This window comes from Dromiciops gliroides, chromosome 4 (assembly GCF_019393635.1).
Source record: "Dromiciops gliroides isolate mDroGli1 chromosome 4, mDroGli1.pri, whole genome shotgun sequence".
Lineage (NCBI taxonomy): Eukaryota > Metazoa > Chordata > Mammalia > Microbiotheria > Microbiotheriidae > Dromiciops > Dromiciops gliroides.
In genome coordinates this window covers 213,907,168-213,924,347 of record NC_057864.1, presented here as the reverse complement: position 1 = coordinate 213,924,347, position 17,180 = coordinate 213,907,168, and the positions used below count along the sequence as shown (strand labels likewise).

General features: G+C 47.8%; 1 protein-coding gene across 3 annotated transcripts; it reads right to left on the bottom strand.

Annotated features, from left to right (window-relative positions):
* Positions 1–93: 93 nt before the first annotated feature.
* On the bottom strand, positions 94–11,995 carry MAFG (MAF bZIP transcription factor G). 3 transcript variants are annotated; one of them, XM_044003678.1, is made up of 3 exons: positions 11,951–11,995; positions 5,989–6,050; positions 94–5,871 (listed from the first exon to the last, which is right to left on the bottom strand). In XM_044003678.1, exons 2-3 carry the CDS (start codon positions 6,022–6,024, stop codon positions 5,419–5,421), a joined length of 489 nt encoding a protein of 162 aa, XP_043859613.1. In that variant the 5' UTR covers positions 6,025–6,050; positions 11,951–11,995; the 3' UTR covers positions 94–5,418. The 3 variants fall into 3 exon arrangements, with proteins under 3 accessions (XP_043859613.1, XP_043859615.1, XP_043859614.1); XM_044003680.1 differs by lacking the exon at positions 11,951–11,995 and adding an exon at positions 10,838–10,937; XM_044003679.1 differs by lacking the exon at positions 11,951–11,995 and adding an exon at positions 6,360–6,650.
* Positions 11,996–17,180: the final 5,185 nt, after the last annotated feature.

Sequence of the window (17,180 nt, the reverse complement as noted above, 5' to 3'; positions counted from 1 at the left end):
CTGCGCCTCCCGGGCCCCGCCCCTTGCTCCTCCCCGTTCCTCCGGGCGCTGCCCCGCCCTCCCCGGTACCCCAGCGAAGGAGGGAGGCGGTGGTCTCTTTAAAAGGTTTTTATTGATCATATACAAAATAAAGAAAACCTTATATATCACAAACATACAATATATACAGCAATAAATACCCGGGGGGCCCGGCCCCGTGCCGCCCCGCCTGGACAATAATTTAGCAATAAATACTGAGCCGGGCTGGGGGAGGAGACACCCAGAGGTCGACCCTGGCTGCCTGGGACTCCCCGACCCGTACCCAGACCCCAGCCTTGCTCGCTTCAAATCTGTAAAAAACCCCGAGGCAAATTCCAAGGTGGCTCGCCTATACCCGCTCCTAGTGGCTTCAGCCCCAGGCAGAAGCCCTTGCTCAAGGCTGCCGCCTCTCCCCCCAACCCCAACCCACTCAAGGCCAAAAGCAAGGAAGCAGCAGAGCCTGGTGCACCGGGGGCGGCCTTTGTCTCGCCGCTGGAAGTGCTCAGGATGCTGCTCTGCCCCCATTCCCATTTGGTAAAGGCTTAAGAGCAGGGCCCACTGAGGGGACGGGAGGAAGGGGTGATGCTGTGAGGCAAAGCCCCCTCTAATGTGCCAAATGGGGATCACGGCACCCAAGATGGGAAGCACCCACCGTGGGAAAAGGCTTCATTGAGGACTCATGGACCCCTCCCTCCCCTCTCCCACCGTTCCCAACCAACCCAACTTGGTCTCCGAGAGTTTTGGGTGGCTGTGGCTGCTGCAAAGATAGGATGGGGATTCAGATACTGGCGAACACAAATGAGCACACACCCAGACACAGGCATACAAGCAAGGAACAAGAGGAAAGCTGTCTCTAGTGCACTCTCCCCACTAAGGGCTTTCCTCTGGACCCATCTCTGCAGGGTCTCAGCTGTGCCCTTAGTAATCTCCATCTGCTTACTCCCAAGCCACTGGAAACTGACAGGAAAGGAAGAAAAAGCCATAAACTATTATTCAGTGGCTTCTGGGGAGAAAAATCGTTAATGTGTCAGTTCCTTCCAACAAACCACAGTCTAAAAAAGTAACTCAAAAAGTCCCAGTGCGGAAACAGTGCTGCAGGCTGAGGCCTGGTGCTCCCCAGTCTGTGGAAAGGGAGCTTTGGCCATCCCTGGCTGCCAAAGAGAAGCAATCCAACACGATCTTATGGCCCATAGCAGTCTGTGGCCAACGAAAGCCAAGCACTGGGAAAACTCAAGCAAACAGACATTCCTGAATCCTGAATAATAATAGTAATAATAGCTAAACTGAAAAGCAGACTGTCAAGACAATACATTTTGGGGGGGGGGCATGGGAAGAATCTAAGACTCCAGGACGCACCACACACCACACAGATAGGTCACATTTCTACACAAATGACAACACATCCCCTGGAAGAGCAGCAGCCAGTGGCCCTTGGAGTGTATCTGTTCTGGAGTCAGGGCCCCTCATTCAAGAGTGAACCTATTCTCCATCCCACAGATTAATTTAGAGGCTTGCTTGTGAGCCCCCTATAGTGGGCTGAGAGGGGGTTAGAGCAGGGTTAGGAGGACGGGAGAAATACAGATCATGGTATTACTTTGCAGATGAGTTTGGAAGAATTGGCCCCAGCTGAAGCCCTCGATTCCTTGTCAAGAAAATTCAAAGAAGGAAAAGGAACACAACACCCTCACAGCAGGAAACTTGAACAAATAAGGACCAGGAAAACACAAAACACCCCCACATGGACACAGTATCTATTCTAGAGAAACCAAGGTGAAGGAGAAGGAGCACCCATGAAAACAGTGACCTCTCCAGCCTGGCTGGGGTAGGAGAGGACAAACTCCCCTCAGTCTGGGGAAAGCATTTCCCCAAATGTGTCAAAAGAAAGGAAGCATGAATATCTCGATATGTCACAACTCCAGAAACAGCAGCACTAGACAGGAGACAGGGACTCTGGGTTGGGCTTGAACATGCAGAATTAGTCTCTTCTCCCCTCACTGGGGATTAACAATCTACATGTGGTCTTATAGACCTCACTCACCCCGTTGGTTCTGCAAGCACCTTTCTCCCTGCCCCATAAGGTCCTTCCTCAGTGCCCAAGCTGAGAGGTCCAGAGAACTATTCAGGTACATGCCTACAGCTAAGGATAAAACTGGCAACTGCATTTTAAAAAAGGGGTGGTGGGGGTGGTGGTCAGGCCCTGCCCTGACCTGGGGCATGATGGAGTGGAAGGAATGCTAGACCTAGAGTCAGGAAGACCTGGGTTTAAATTCTGCCTCAGGCACTTACTAGCCGTGTGACCATGGGCAAGTTATTTAAACTCTACGGGCCTCAGTTTCCTCATCTGCAAAATGATGGGGTTGAATACGATGACTCCCAAGGTCCTATCAAACTCTCAATCTGTGAGCCCGTGTGATTTCCCTCCCTTGTCCCTCCAAATCAGGTCTACACGGTGCCTTAAATAATTCTTTGACCCTGCTGACAGCCAATGTGAGCTGTTCAATAGTGTGGAAGAAAGTGGACCTTCACAGGTTCACTTAGAAGTTACTTGGATCAAAGCTGGTGAATTATTCCCTGGCCCAGCTTACAATGTGCAAAAAGGTAAACCTAGCCAGAAAGGGTAATTCAAGCCTTCCCTCCCTGCAAGGGGTGGCAACCCCGCTCCTTCTCCCATTCCTACCTCCGTTTCAAGGAACAGTCGAGCAACTAGACATAATGCCCTCAGGAAGAACCGCCTTGCACCCTGAATCTAGTTTAAACAGCCAGCAAGGAGGCTTGGATCTCTTACTAGTTCTTTCCTTAGCCCATATGTTCCAGAGGGAACCTGGGGGTCCAACTTAGTCTGTAGTGCTCAAACAACCCAATGGAAAGAGGTGGAGGCTACCAGTATTGCCAGAGTTAGGACTAACTGCCCTCCTTCAAGGTGGGCACTTATACAGTTGAGCAATCCACAGTTATTGCTCAGATTCCCACCCCAGACTTAGCCCTTTGAACATATCACTAACAAGAGCTTGTTGAACCAAGACAGGGGGACCAGCTACTTCTGTTGGTGAGGCCAAGACAGGGTCTTTGGCTGAATTCCAAGAGGGAGAATTCTCTGAAAGCTGAGTGGCCAAACTGTGGAAGACATGAAGACCAAAAAAGGGGAAGAGGAAGGATTCAGGTCAAAAAGCTGCCAAGATATGGAGGGTAGTGGCAGGGGTTAGGGGAAGTGGATGGAAGAAGGAACTAGGCAGAGCACAGGTAAGACTTCTCACCAGGCCACCCAAAAGAGGGCAGAGGTGAGGAAATGTGTTGTTTCACATACCTCTCCATACCACAGAACTGGAGGGAATAGAAAATACCCCTGGTGGTATCTCACCATCACTGTTCCCATTCTGGGATAAATATGGGATAACTTCCTGCCCCAGATTCAAGTTCTGACAGATGTCTGGCCAGAGGGTTTCAGCCTAAAGCTTCATGTTTAGCCCCTTCATCAGAAGTCTAGGAATAAAACAGTGGCCAGATTGGATACCAAAGTGCAGCTTTCATCATGTCAGAGAGATAATGAGGAAGACAGCCAGGAAGGACAGTTAACCGATACCCCAAATTTATTACCTATGGCAACTCCTTGGTCCCTGAAAGTCTACCATCCCAGCATACAGAGAGGCAAATGTGGAAGCTGCAAGGATGACTGTCTGTGCAGACAGGCCCTGAAGTCACCTCTTCTGCCATGGGTCTTCATAGGACCAAGGCATAAAGGCAAAAAGTTGAGGTGTCTATTCATGAGTGATGAGAATGGTCCAGCCCTACATCTCATCAACATGATACATCCCATCCAAAGCCAAAGCCAAAGTCAAATCCTTGCCAGCCCTAGAGTGTTTATTCTGGCCTTTGGTGTTCTGCCAACAGGGGACTCAGGATGGATTGGGAAGGGAAGGAGGCAGAAAGAGGAGAGGTTGTGTAAGCATAGATCCTGCATCCTCCATATAAGTGCTGCACCAGAAGCTCTGGACAGCCCGTGCTGGGAATCCAGAAAAAAGCAAAAACAAATCCAAAAACCAAACACGGGAACAGACACAAGAGTGACACCCACACGTCAAAGGTCACCAGAAGCACCAGCACGCTACCGTCGCACAAGACCTCACAGGCACGGACGACACCACGGCCACCGGCAAAGAGACGGAAGCAGAAAGGGCAAAAGAGTAAGTCACTTTTGGTACAATTGCAAAAGAGATATCAAAGAACGTTAGGACTTGCCTTCTGGTCGGTTTTGTGGTTAGGCTTTTTTTTTTCTTTTTTTTTTTTTAAACTAAGTATTATAAATAATGTCTGATAACTCTGTGTTTATAAAAACTAAACTCCAACAGCCACAGAGAATTGTCCAAAGAAAGGATTTACAACAAAGGATTTTCCCCCAAGTTCCTCTCTCTTTTTAAAATTAACAACGTTCCTAGGATACCTTTTTAAATCTTTTCCATTTCTAGGGTCAAGTACTCCTCCTATTCTGTGTTTTTAAAAAGACAGTTTTATAAATACTCTGCAGCTTTTTCTTCTTTAGTCTTTAAACTTATATAATTTAATAGCTTCTTCAAAGGAACTTTTCTTTTTTAAATAAAGAACCATTTAACCACACACAGGTTGTGTAAACAGTGACACAGGACCCATTGCTAAGACACACTGTACACACCCTTCAAATACGCTCACAACTAGTGATTTTGGTCTTGTTCAGTGCAACGTGTCAGGCACAAAAGCCGTGGCTATTGGCTCACAGCCACCACATGACACCCAGTCCTTCCCCCCCCAGGACCTCCCATCACCTCCCCCACCAACCAGGGAAGCACCACTTCACTCTCCCAGTCTCACTAGGACGCTCTGCAATTTCCCCATTAGAACAAGGCCTGTTTGTCCCCATGATGCTGAGCTATTCAACTGGGTTTGTCTACAACAAACCACTCCAGACAGAACAGTTCCCAAGGTGGATCCTAGCTCCTGACACTAGGGGTAGTGAGGACAGCATTCTTAGGTCTGGGAGGCAACCTGGGGCTCAAGAAGGAACAGGTCCCATCCTCCCAAACCAGAACCGCCCCTCCCCAGAGACAAAGACGTCCTAGCACACTCTCTCTATGCCAACAGGAGCACACCTGGACTCCATGTTCACATGGCCTTGGTACCCAGAGGAAGGAAGGGGGCCACCCCATGTCACCGCCGCACCGACCAATCCCAACGCACAAGACACATGACGATAATGATGAAATCAAAGGGGGCTCAGCCCGGCACCCCCGGGGTGGGAGGTTGTGCTTTGCAGGGAAGAGGTGGGAGAAGAGAAGAAGAAAGAGAGGTGGGGACAGGGCTGTTCAAATTGCCTTGTGCCTAACCACCCCACATATACCCGCCACCGGGGGAGCACACACACACGTGTCACTACGACCGGGCGTCCGTTTTCGACTTCACTATTGTGATGACACTGGTGGCAGCCACTTTGCCAGGGACAAGGGGCCCCATGCTGGCAGTGATGGGGCCCCGGGCCGGGGTCACGGGGCTCCGAGCCACCGTCCTCGCAAAGTTCTGCAGGGCCTCGTACTTGGAGCGGAGGGCATCCAGCTCCAGCTTCATGCTGGCATTCTCAGAGGCCAGCTTCTCCACCTCCTGCTGCAACTCTGCCTTTTGTTTCTCCAGCTCTTCCTTCTGGGTGACCCTCTTCACTCGGCAACTAGCAGCATAGCCTCGGTTTTTAAGTGTGCGCCGACGCTGCTTCAACTGAATGATCTCCTCCTTTGATAGGCCCCGAAGGTGCTGGTTCAGCTCTCGTACTGACATTGTCACCAGCTCCTCATCTGTCAGGCTGGTGCCATTTTCACCTGGCTCCCTCTTCACCTAGTTGGGTAATAAAAAAGGTAGAGTCCTCAGCCCCAGGGACTCATTCCCCACCACAAGACACGAGCCACATGCTGTTCTCCCTCACAGCCTGCTCCTTACCCTTCTCCCACTCACCTTCAAGGCCTTATTTCCTTTACTGGGGGTCGTCATAACCTGGGAGCCACGACAGTTATTCTCTGTAAGGAAGAATAGTTGCAGAGTTAAGGGATAATTCTAAGACCCTTCCTTCTAACAAAAAGAGAACAACTTAACTCTGTTCAGTTGACCCTGTCAAACCACAGTTGTTCCCCTTTTCCCTGACCCATTTAGATAGGTTTATATAGTTATGATTTCTAAGATAAGATCCCTTCCACATCTACAAATTCTTATACCCACACCACAGTTTCCTATTCCTCAAACTGGCTGGGGCTACTTCCTTACTACTACTGCTAGTCCAGTTTCCCAAACACCTGACCGTGAGATAAAGTCACCACACCAGAACAGACCTCTGTTTGGCTCCTCTCAAATTGTGCTGGCTGTCAGCTCCTCCCCTTTGGGAATCAGGGGCTGGGGCCAGGAAGGTTAGATGAGTATAGAAGGAGTGAGAGGAGACAGATCAAAGGGAAAACAAGAGAAGTGGAGGTAGAGATTAGGAGGAGAGAGATCGGGGAGGGGCCGGCCTAGAAGGAAGCCAGGAGCTTTAAAAAGAACTTGGCAGCATCAGAGAGCGGCTGTTACTAGCAAGTCATGCTGACTCAGCACATCACTTTGCTCTCCCTCACCCACTTTGGCAATCCCAAAGCCCAATCAGCCAGCAAGGCCCAAGGGACCCAGACAGACTGAGTCCATAAGCCTGGGCCCATATGTTAGGGAATGGAACATCAATCAGCAAAAGGCATCCTGCCTAACAGTTGAATGAAGGAATGCACACCTGAGTCCACCCCCTAAAAACCTCTCCTATTCTCCTGAAGGTGAGAAGGGGTGTGGGAAGAAAGCCCTGCCCTCAACATCCTTTGTTTTAACAGAGTAACCTCGCTAGTGGCCCAGACCAAGTTCAACTTGGTTGTCAGGGAAGTGGAAGTGAAAAGTTTTCTATTACAGCGTTTGAAGAAGTGAGCTTTGGACAGAGTTTGTCCTCACCAGCCTTTGTGCAGAAGGTGCACCTCACAAGACCACAGATTCAGAGCCGGCAGGGACCTCAGAGGTTGTCTAGTTTTCACTTAGACAGGAGGGAATTGAGGCCCAGAGAAGTGAAAACATGCTTTTGCCTAAGGTCCCAGAGGTAGCATAAATCTGGGGATGTCCAATTCCGGACTAGGTCACACTGCCTGCCAATCTTAGCTACCTTCAAGCAGATTCCTCTTTGCTCAGCTGCCAGGCCCTATTTGTTCATGGGGTAATAGTCCCAGCTCCTGTGGCTCTGGGTTGCAGAATCTTAGAGCTCCCACTTCCCACACACAGTTTCACTGCAACCAGGGTATTTCACAAGCCCCCCCCCCCCCCCAGCACTAACCATTCAGGGGCCCTGCCTGGACACGGGCTAGCCAAAGCTGGGGTGAGAAGGTGCCACTTGGGCCACTAATTGCTCTCTGAATAGTATCTGCTGTACAGTTATGCCTGACTCCTGCTGGGAATAAACTTTGCCAGTGCCAAAGAACACAGCAAATGGATCCCAGGCAGCGGAAGCTAACACCCAACAGCCCGTCATTGACAGCCTTTTTCAATGCAACCCTTTTTTCCCCTCCTATGAGAGAACCTCGGCACTTCTATTCTTACCACTGTGCCTCGGCATGCCTCGACTCCTCCCCACCATAATAGTACAAACACCTTGTGCCTACATCGAGATTCATCCTTTTTAAAGCATCTTCACATTTGGTACCTCCCTCTAGTGCTCACTCAGAACATCTTGGATTCATCTGCAAGTTCTTAGGTCCTCCAAAGTTCAAGTCTTTACTACTCTCCTCTTCTCAACCTTCACATCCATCCCCAACCTCAAGCTCTCTCTACTCAGGGCTGGTGAAAGGTTCAGACTTAACAGGGGAAAGAGGGTAATAGAAGAGAGAGACTCATTTCCATGAAGGTTTCTTAATTCAGCATAACAGCCCCGCGTTCAGGTAAGGGAAACTCTTAGTCTAAGGAGGGAGTAGTTTCAACTGGGAGGGATTGAGTTATGGAAAGGGGTGTGTGTAGGGAAAACAAAGAGAAACTTTAGGAAGAGACTGGAAGCCTAGGTAAGGGAAAGGCATACCAGGGCTGATCAGGCATTCCTTACACAATGAAACCACTTTGGAGTCAGAGGAGAACCACATAACTAGCTCAGGGAGAAAAGCTCCTTGGAGAAAGATACCTGGTTAAGGACACTGTGTCAGTCTGACAAAGCTACAAGAGTCACAGCCAAAATCAGGAGGCCTGCCTCAGGACTGGTAGGAGTTGTAGAACAAGGTCAATCAGCATCCTAGGCCTATACCGGTGAATTATTTCTTTGGCAGAGACATGAAACATCTAAAGGCTCCAAGGGAACGTTGGTCCTATAGTCAGCACTGGGCCTTTCTGGAAATGCTGGCCCAATGACTGAGGTGATCCAAGACCCACGTAACTAGAGGAGACCAAGGCCTCCCAATTTTCCCCTACACTCAATGAGGCCACATTCCTAACTTTATCTGGGGTTTGAAAGACAGTACAGACTAGACTCCATGAAAAGGAAAAAAAAAAAAAAGACCAGTCTGGAAGCTCTCCCTAGTGCCTCCCACAACAGGGACCAAAGAAAGGTACCCTTAGTAGCAAAACCCTCTCTCCGTGACCTGCTGACTGCTCAGCACAATGATGACTCCTTGAAGAAAGATCACACTGAAAAATGCCGAGTGTGACGGCTGGGAGCTGAAAAGTGCCTCCTCAACAGATTTCACCCCAGCACAGAAGGCCTGAACTCAGCACAAGTACAGCCAATCCTCTTCTAATCAGAGAGAGAGAGAGAGAGAGAGAGAGAGAGAGAGAGAGAGAGAGAGAGAGAGAGAGCGCGAGAGAGAGCGAGCAAGAGAGAGCACGCGCCTACTAGAGCATTGGAGAATGTAGTCAAACTGGAGGTGGGTGTGCAGGGTAGAGAGAAAGATCCAACCTGCCAGCCTTGGTCTTTAGCCCACCCAGGACAAATGGACACACACACACACACACACCATACTACCCATAACTTCAGGGAAAGAACTGAATCTTTAGGTAGGTTAAGGCAGGGGGGAAGAGGCAAAGAGGCTGGTCTCTGGGAAGCTCTCCAAGGTCCCACTGGCATATATGCAAGGCAAATGATTCCATACATAATTGGAGAAGGTTTATGGAATAGCAATGCAGAAGCCCTAAGAAACTAGGTAGTTCCAGTACTGGAAGGGACCCAGATGGTCAGTAAATCAGAGTCAGCATCAGGGAAGAAGCTGCACTACTCCTAGGCTCTTCTCTGTCCTTCAAGCAAATTAGGCACCGATTTCCTCATCTTTTTTCCTTGCCGGAGTCCTAACCAGAGCTAGACATTGGACCAGCCTTAACTCTTATACTCTAGTAAGATCAAAAACTTCTTTCCTAAAAGGTCAGGGGGAAATGTCATATCTTCATCAAGATCTTTCAAGAGGGTTCATTCTGGGGTTCTGCCCCATCCCTTTCAATCATTTAGGTCAAAGTTTAACTATTGGCTAAACTGTGTTCATTTCACAAGGGCAAGGATTCCAAAGAGAGCCAAACCCCCAACTCTGGTTTTCCTGATTTGCACTTGCTTGACAAATTCAAGTAAAAAACCCAACACTACTTTGTCTAAGATACTCTTCAGAGCAAAGAGAAGGTCCAAAAGCTAATCTAGTCACTAATCAGTGTCAACTGTCCCTCCCACCCAGTGGGGAGCCCAGCTGAAATTAGGGCAGGTGATCGGCAGCCCTTTGTTTACCACTTAAAGGGTCAAAGCCTCTGTCAAGATCTAATTTCCCCTGAATTTCTTAAACCATGTGACCAGAGCAACCAACCAATGAAAGTTTGTGAAAACTTCAGTACCCCTAGCTCCTTGTATTTGTATACCTTCACATACACTCCTGCCACTCTTACCCCTCTTCTGTGCCATCTCATTTGTACCCCACTGGGTTCCTAGTATCCCCAAGGGTGTTCTTCCTCTGGTCAAAGCCTAAGCCCAGGGAGGCATCTAATAAAATAATTTACACTAAAGTAGAAGTGATTAATTAAATTTAAAGTGTTATCCCTTCTAAGGATATATGTATTTTAACAGAAGGAAAATACCTTGAGCGAAAGTGCTAAATCTCTGGGGGCAGAATTTTACACACCAAGGCCAAAGGTTTAGTAGTATTTTGGGGGGAGTGGGGTTAGGTGGGAGAGGAAAGAAGAGAAAAGGTCTTCCTGGTGACCTCGGGCCAGGCACCGAGGTCAGAGTGTGTTCCTACTATCAACCCATCCATTTCCAGGAAATACCCACATGAGTCTACTATAAACAATGCTAATCCTCTAAAATGTTGTCCCCCAGATCACTGAACACTTGGCTCTAAAGAAGTCAGCATCTTTTTCACCTTATACTACTATTTTACAAAAATTGGCCTCATAAACCCTAGTCAGGAAGTACTCCCTCACATAGGCTTAAGGTTCATGGGCTCTTTGCTCTAGCATAAGCTTCAACGCTCCAGACCACCCACTTTCTTCAATCCAGGTCTCAAGTCACAGATTATAGACTGAAAACTTGCCCACCCTAAGCATACCTAGCCTTCCTGGCAAATCTCGCTGCTTCCTTTATTTGCCACTTCCCAGAACATCTGAAAAGTGTCCTTACAGCTAATTTTCTTCCACCTTTCTCATCTTTGCTCTCCCTCAGGGCCCACTAATACCACCTTTCAACTCTTTGCTCCCCATATGCTCTTCACTTATACTCTTCTCCCCACAACTCCTTCCTTTTCAGCCACCCAGTCTGATCTACTGCACCAGCCATGTGGACAAGGTCTCCTACCATCTTCTTCCAGATGTGTCCCTGAACGACTGAGCAGTTTCAGGAAGTGTCCTTGACCTGGGATTAGTTGTGGCACTTTTTTAAAAAGGATGGTAATTATCTGTTGGGGTGGGAGAGTATAAAGTCAAGGCTCTAGAATCTGGTCTATTACTCTGTGAGAGAACTTTTAACGTGAGACATTCCAACCTTCTTCACTCTCTACCCAAGAGATTGCCTCAATTTTCCGATCAGCAAAATTTGGGGGTTTAATCTTTAAAATTCTTTCCAGCTCAAGCATTCTTTGAGGCCAACTAAAACTTAAATAGCCCAATCCACAATAACAACACCCATAGGCTGTCCTTTCACTTTTTTCCCTCCAAATTTCCCCAGTTTGGGTTGTCACCAGCTCCTTCAAATCCCCTCGAGCATGAGGATGAGCCTCCAGTGACCTCATGCTGATGAGTCAGCAAGTCTTTGCTCCGGGCTCCAGCAACAGCTCCGCAAAGGGGAGCACGCACCGGTTGGGACTGAGTGGTCTTTACCTCCCCTGGCTCCCTCCCCACCCGTCCAGTCCTCTTTCCTCCAGTCTTCTCAACAGGCCCCAGCACACGGGAAGATGCTGACACAGACACCTGATGAATCAGCAGCTTTGTTCGGTCAAAGCTCTCCGCAACCACACGGTGCTCTGGCCTTCCCCACCAACATTCGCGGGACTCACCTCCCCCGGCCCACCAGGGTCGGGAGAGGTCAGCCCTTTCGAACCGCAGCTCCGGCATTTACTCTCCTACATTAACACCCTCGAGGATTTAAACGGGTCCGCATAACCCGGTACCCCTAGGACTGTGCAAACCGTACTCATCCCGCCCCCCATCTTCGAGAACCACCGAGACCCCGAACTCGGCTCCAAGGGGAAACCGAGGCACGGGGACTGGGCTCCGTTGGCGGGCGCGGCGCGGCTGGACGTGACGCTCATGGGCACAGCTCTGCCCCCACCTCCGGGGCCCCGAGGGCGGCTCCCGGGTCGCCCCGCCCGGCTCCACCCCGGCGGCCCGGCCGGCCGGGGTGTCCGGGCCACTTCCCTGCCCGCCCGCAGCCCCGGGTCCGGGCCCGCCCTCCAACCCGCGCGGTACTCACCACACAGCGGGGCCGAGGCCCGGACCGGGCGGGCGGGGGGCAGGGGAGGAGGGAGGGAGGGAGGGAGGGAGGCCGGGCCCGGGCGGGCGGGCGGGCGGGCGGAGACTCGGGACCCGGGACGGAACGGCGGGCTGGGCGGCGGCAGCGGGCCGGGGCTGCGCTGAGGCCGGGCGGGGCGGGGCGGGGCGGCGCCGCACGGCGCTGCGCGGGTCCGGGCCGTAGCGGACCGGACCGGACAAGGGCTGAGGCCGGGACGGGACCAAGCTCGCGGATCCACAGCCGCCACAGCCGCCGCCGTTCCACAGACGTCACATGATGTTTGGTCACGTGGGCTCCATTCATGAAGCGGCGACGCGACCAGCCGGGAGCTTAAAGGGGAAGGAGAGAGCGAGATGGGGATGGAGGAGGTGGGGGGGGGGGGTGTGGAAGCGCGGGGGAGCGGAAAAGAAAGAGGGCGGGGGAGGGGAGGGGAAGAAAGTGAGGCCACTGCGCCTGCGCACTCCAAAAGCCCCCCCCCCCGCCTTCCTTCGCAGCCCTGACAGCCCGTCCCCCCCTCCCCACCCCGAGTTTTCCTCACTCTGCAACCCGATGCAATTCTTCCCTTCACCAGACGTTTCCTCTATTCCCTTCCCCTTCAAAGCCCCCCTTCCCCCCCAGGCCTTGAAGGCCTTCCTGCCCCAAGTGTTGGGTAAATGTGGTCTTCCCCAAAGCAACATAAGCTCCCTGGGCCTAGCAGAGTGCTAGATACAAAATAGCTTACTAAATGCTTTTGGATTAGTTGGTGGTCTCATCTCTCTCTTTTCTTTTCTTTCTCTCCTTTCTTTCTTTTTCTTTTCTTTGTATACCCAAAGCTTAGCACACTTCCTGGCACATAGTAGTTTGGGTTTAATAAATGCTGGGCCGATGACGTGACATCAGGCCTGGGTTTTCTGTCCAAAGAATATTATCTACCCCTTGCAGACACATAGACACTCTACCAGTCTTCCGGTCTGGCTCACTATCACAACGTGTTTATACAGGGAGTCAGCCTCTAAAGTATTTAGTGGCTTTAAGCTGCACTAAGACTTTTGGGACACTGAATAATAGGGTTTAAGGATTTCACTCCCACATGTAGCTCAGGACTTGAAAAACACCAAACCTCTATCATTTAGGCTTATATTTTGCCAAATATCTTATTCCCATCCCCAATTCTAAGGCAATCAGGGGGTATGTTCTGGTATGTCCTCATAAATTAATAGAAAAAGACATTATTTCTCAATTAATTATCTCTCTTGCTCCCACCCCAGGTTATAGAAATCAGAAAAACCATGCAGGTCATAATGGCAGTCAGAATATTCATTGGTTCCCATTGCTGCTTCCAAGCTCTCCCTCAGCCACCATCACTCAGTAATCTCCCTTCTGTTAAGGTTCATTCAATCCATATTTATTACCTAATCAAGATTCTGGTAGCTGTCACCTTTATTCTTTTTCCCTCTTCAATGACTTCAGTACCTGGCTCACAGTCTTTCTCCTTTTTCTTCCTCTCCTCTCTCTCTTCCTGCCTTCATTCTAGGGGACTTCAATATACATGTTGAGACTCCCTCAAACATCCTAATTTCCCAATTCTGCAATTTACTAATTTCCCATGACCTACTCCTCCTCTTGACCTCAGCTACACACACGTTTGATCTTGCCATCACCCACAAGTGTCCCACTTCCGTGTTTATGAATTCCAAAATTCCTTTATCTGATCATAATCTTTTGTCATTCTACTTTTCCCTCTGCCTTACAACTCCAAATCCTATTCTCCCTTACTGTGACTTCTAGTTGCTTGATTGTCAGTTCTTTCCCAGACTCCCATCTCCTTCCTTCCTCATCCCTTGGTCAACCAGTTTAACTTCTACACTATCTTCTTCTCTTGAAAATCTTGCTTTGCCTGGGGCAGCTAGGTGGTCCAGTGGATAGAGCACCAGCCCTGGAGTCAGGAGTACCTGAGTTCAAATCCCACCTCAGACACTTAACACTTACTAGCTGTGTGACCCTGGGCAAGTCGCTTAACCCCAATTGCCTCACTAAAAGAAAAAAAAAAAGAAAATCTTGCTTTGTCAAGCCTTGGATTACTCCTACTGTCTGCTGCCTTTGTTCCTACTTATGTACTGCTGAATTAAGCTGAAGAAAAGTAAGAAACTGTGCTGACTGGATGCACTATAAACTAATGTTAAGTAATCTCAACTGGGCCCTCACTACAGCAAGGCAATCCTTGTATACCTCTTTAACTAATTTACTATTCAACTCACCACAATGGCTTTTCTAAACCTTTTCATCTCTCCTCAAGCTTCCCATGGCTCTCCTTAACCCCCCCAACAATCAGCTGAAAACATTGCCTCATATTTCACTGAAAAAAAATGAGGTTATTCAATGAGAACCCCCTCTTCTTTCCTCCTCCTCATGTCACATCAATAACCTTCTACTACTACCTCTTCCAGCCATCTTACATGAAGAGATGGCCCTGAATCCTTGCCAAGGTCCTCTACATGCACAAGTGAACCTAATCCATCCCATCTTTTCTGGTAGATAGCCCTCTTTATCATCCCTATCTACTCACTAATCTCCAGTCTCTCCCTGTCTACTGACTGCTTTCCTACAGCCTACAAACATGGCCATGTTTTTCCCATCCTCAAAAAACCCCTCATTTGATAAGTCCATTCCTATTGCTTCTCATCCTATATCTCTTTTCCCGTTTGTGGCTAAACTCCTTGAGAAAGCCATCCATATGTAATTGGTACCTCTACTTCCTTTCCTTTCACTCTCTTCTTAAAACTCTCTGAAATCTGGCTTATTTCAGTCAATTGAAAGTGCTCTCTCCAAAGTTAGCAGTGATCTCTTAATTGCCAAATCTAATGGCCTTTTCTAAATCCCCATCCTATTTGGCTTCTCTGCAGGCTTTGATGGAATTAATGACCCTCTTTTTCCAAGATACTCTCTTCTGCCTAAGTTTCTATGACACTGTTCTCTCCTGGTTATTCTCCCTTCTGTCTGACTTAGTTTCCCTTGTAGGATCTTCATCCAGTTCACTACCACTAACCTTGGGTATCCTTCAAAGTTATGCCCTGGGCCTTCTTCTCTTCTTCCCTACCCCCATGTTATTTTACTTGTTTATCTCATCAGTTCATCATAATTAGATTAGACTGTCATATCTATGTAGATGATTCTCAGATTTATCTGGCCCTGACCTCTATTCAGACCTCCAGTATCACTTCTCTTTTTTTTTTTTCTTTTTTTAGTGAGGCAATTGGGGTTAAGTGACTTGCCCAGGGTCACACAGCTAGTAAGTGTTAAGCGTCTGAGGCCGGATTTGAACTCAGGTACTCCTGACTCCAGGGCCAGTACTCTATCCTCTGTGCCACCTAGCTGCCCCTCCAGGTACTCTTTAATGTTAGTGTCTTCCCTCTAAGATTCTAACTTCTGTATAAACAAATTGATATTTATAATTATATATTTAATATATTATAGAATATGTAGAATATATATATTACAGTAATATGGTAAATAATGATATGCTATTATATAATGATCTTTATAGTAATTTAAACTTGTTTTTATATATTATATATTTATAAATTATATAGATATTGTACATAGTTATTTGCAGGTTGTCTCTCCCATTAGACTGTGAGTGTTTTCAGATTGGGGACTGTTTTTCCCCTTTGCATTCCTAGCATGGAACTCAGTACTTGGAACATAGTAAGTGTCTAAAAGTGTACCTTTCCTTGATTTGACTTGATTTAACTTGTCTCTTTCCCTAGAAACATTATCTCCTCTTTCTCAACTCCCTAATCTCATAGGCTTAAAAATGTTAAATAAAAATCAGTGTTACCATCTTTGCAATTATTAACAAAGTAGCAATAGGCCTCACTCTCCTGATTAATGACTGCCTTTCCTAGACCACTCCTTCAGGAAAGTCCAAGCTTACTTCACCTCACTCCTTCCTCTCTGGCTACTTCCACCATAGCCACCTTGGACAACTTTCTTGCTATCCATACCAGAGACCATGCCCTAGAGAAACTTCTGCCCTTGAGCTCTGCTCACCTGATTGGTAACTGACTCACCTGGACTATTATTTCAGGAAAGTCCCAGCCATGATTCACTTCACTCTTTCCTCTCCAGTTACTTCCTCCACTTTCTTTTTCCAATCAGGCTGTATGGAGAGGTACTATTTCATCTTCATCTCTTACTCTCCAATTCTGGAAACATGAAACGTGATTAAATGAACTCTACCATCATTCCAGAATGGGGTGCGTCAATCCATTACTCCAGTTTTCTTTCTCAGTAACTTTCTGTAATAGTGTCTTTGGCTGACCATCACTCCTCTATGTGTATTGTTTCTCCCACTATAATGCCAGCTCCTTAAAAGTAAGGATTGTCTTTCCTTTTGTATTTACCTCTAGCCTTTAGTACAATGTCTGATGACTGATATGCCTCTCCCAAGTGAGTGTCTGTATACTGTAAGTGGGACTGAAAAATTATAAAAACTTACTATGTGCCCTAGGGAGCTGAACATGCTTTTCAGTGAGAGTAGTTTTCCTTAACATGTTAATAAATTTCTTTGGGCAGCTAGGTGGCGCAGTGGCTAAAGCACCAGCCCTGGATTCAGGAGGGCCTGAGTTCAAATGTAGCCTTAGACACTTGACACTTACTAGCTGTGTGACCCTGGGCAAGTCACTTAATCCTCATTGCCCTGAAAAAAGAAAAAATAAAAGAATAAATCTCTTTGCTTTCAGTTTTACCTCATATCATTGGACCCCTGTTAAATAGTATAACTTTTCCATGATGTCCCATTTGTCTCTGTTGAGAGAATTCCCCAACATGGGTACACAGTAAGCATTTAACAAATACTATTTTTAGCCATCTATTCTTTTCATTCATTAAATATTATAACAATGAGAAAGATCACAGCCATAGTAACCTCTAACTATCAATTATAGCTTCTTATTTAGTCCTAGAAACACTGGCTTACCACTTAGCTGTCTCAGTATGGCAATTAAAGTCTCTTATTAATGATTTTCTTCATAATGTTTTTTTAAGAAAAAGCAAATGTGTAGAAAAATATTTATAGCAGCTCTTTTCATAAAGGCGCCAAATTGGAAACTAAGAGGGTGTCTTTCCATTGGGGAATGGCTAAACAAATTATGGTATGTGAATATATAGAAAATCATACCATAAGAAATGATGAAATGGACAATTTTAGAGG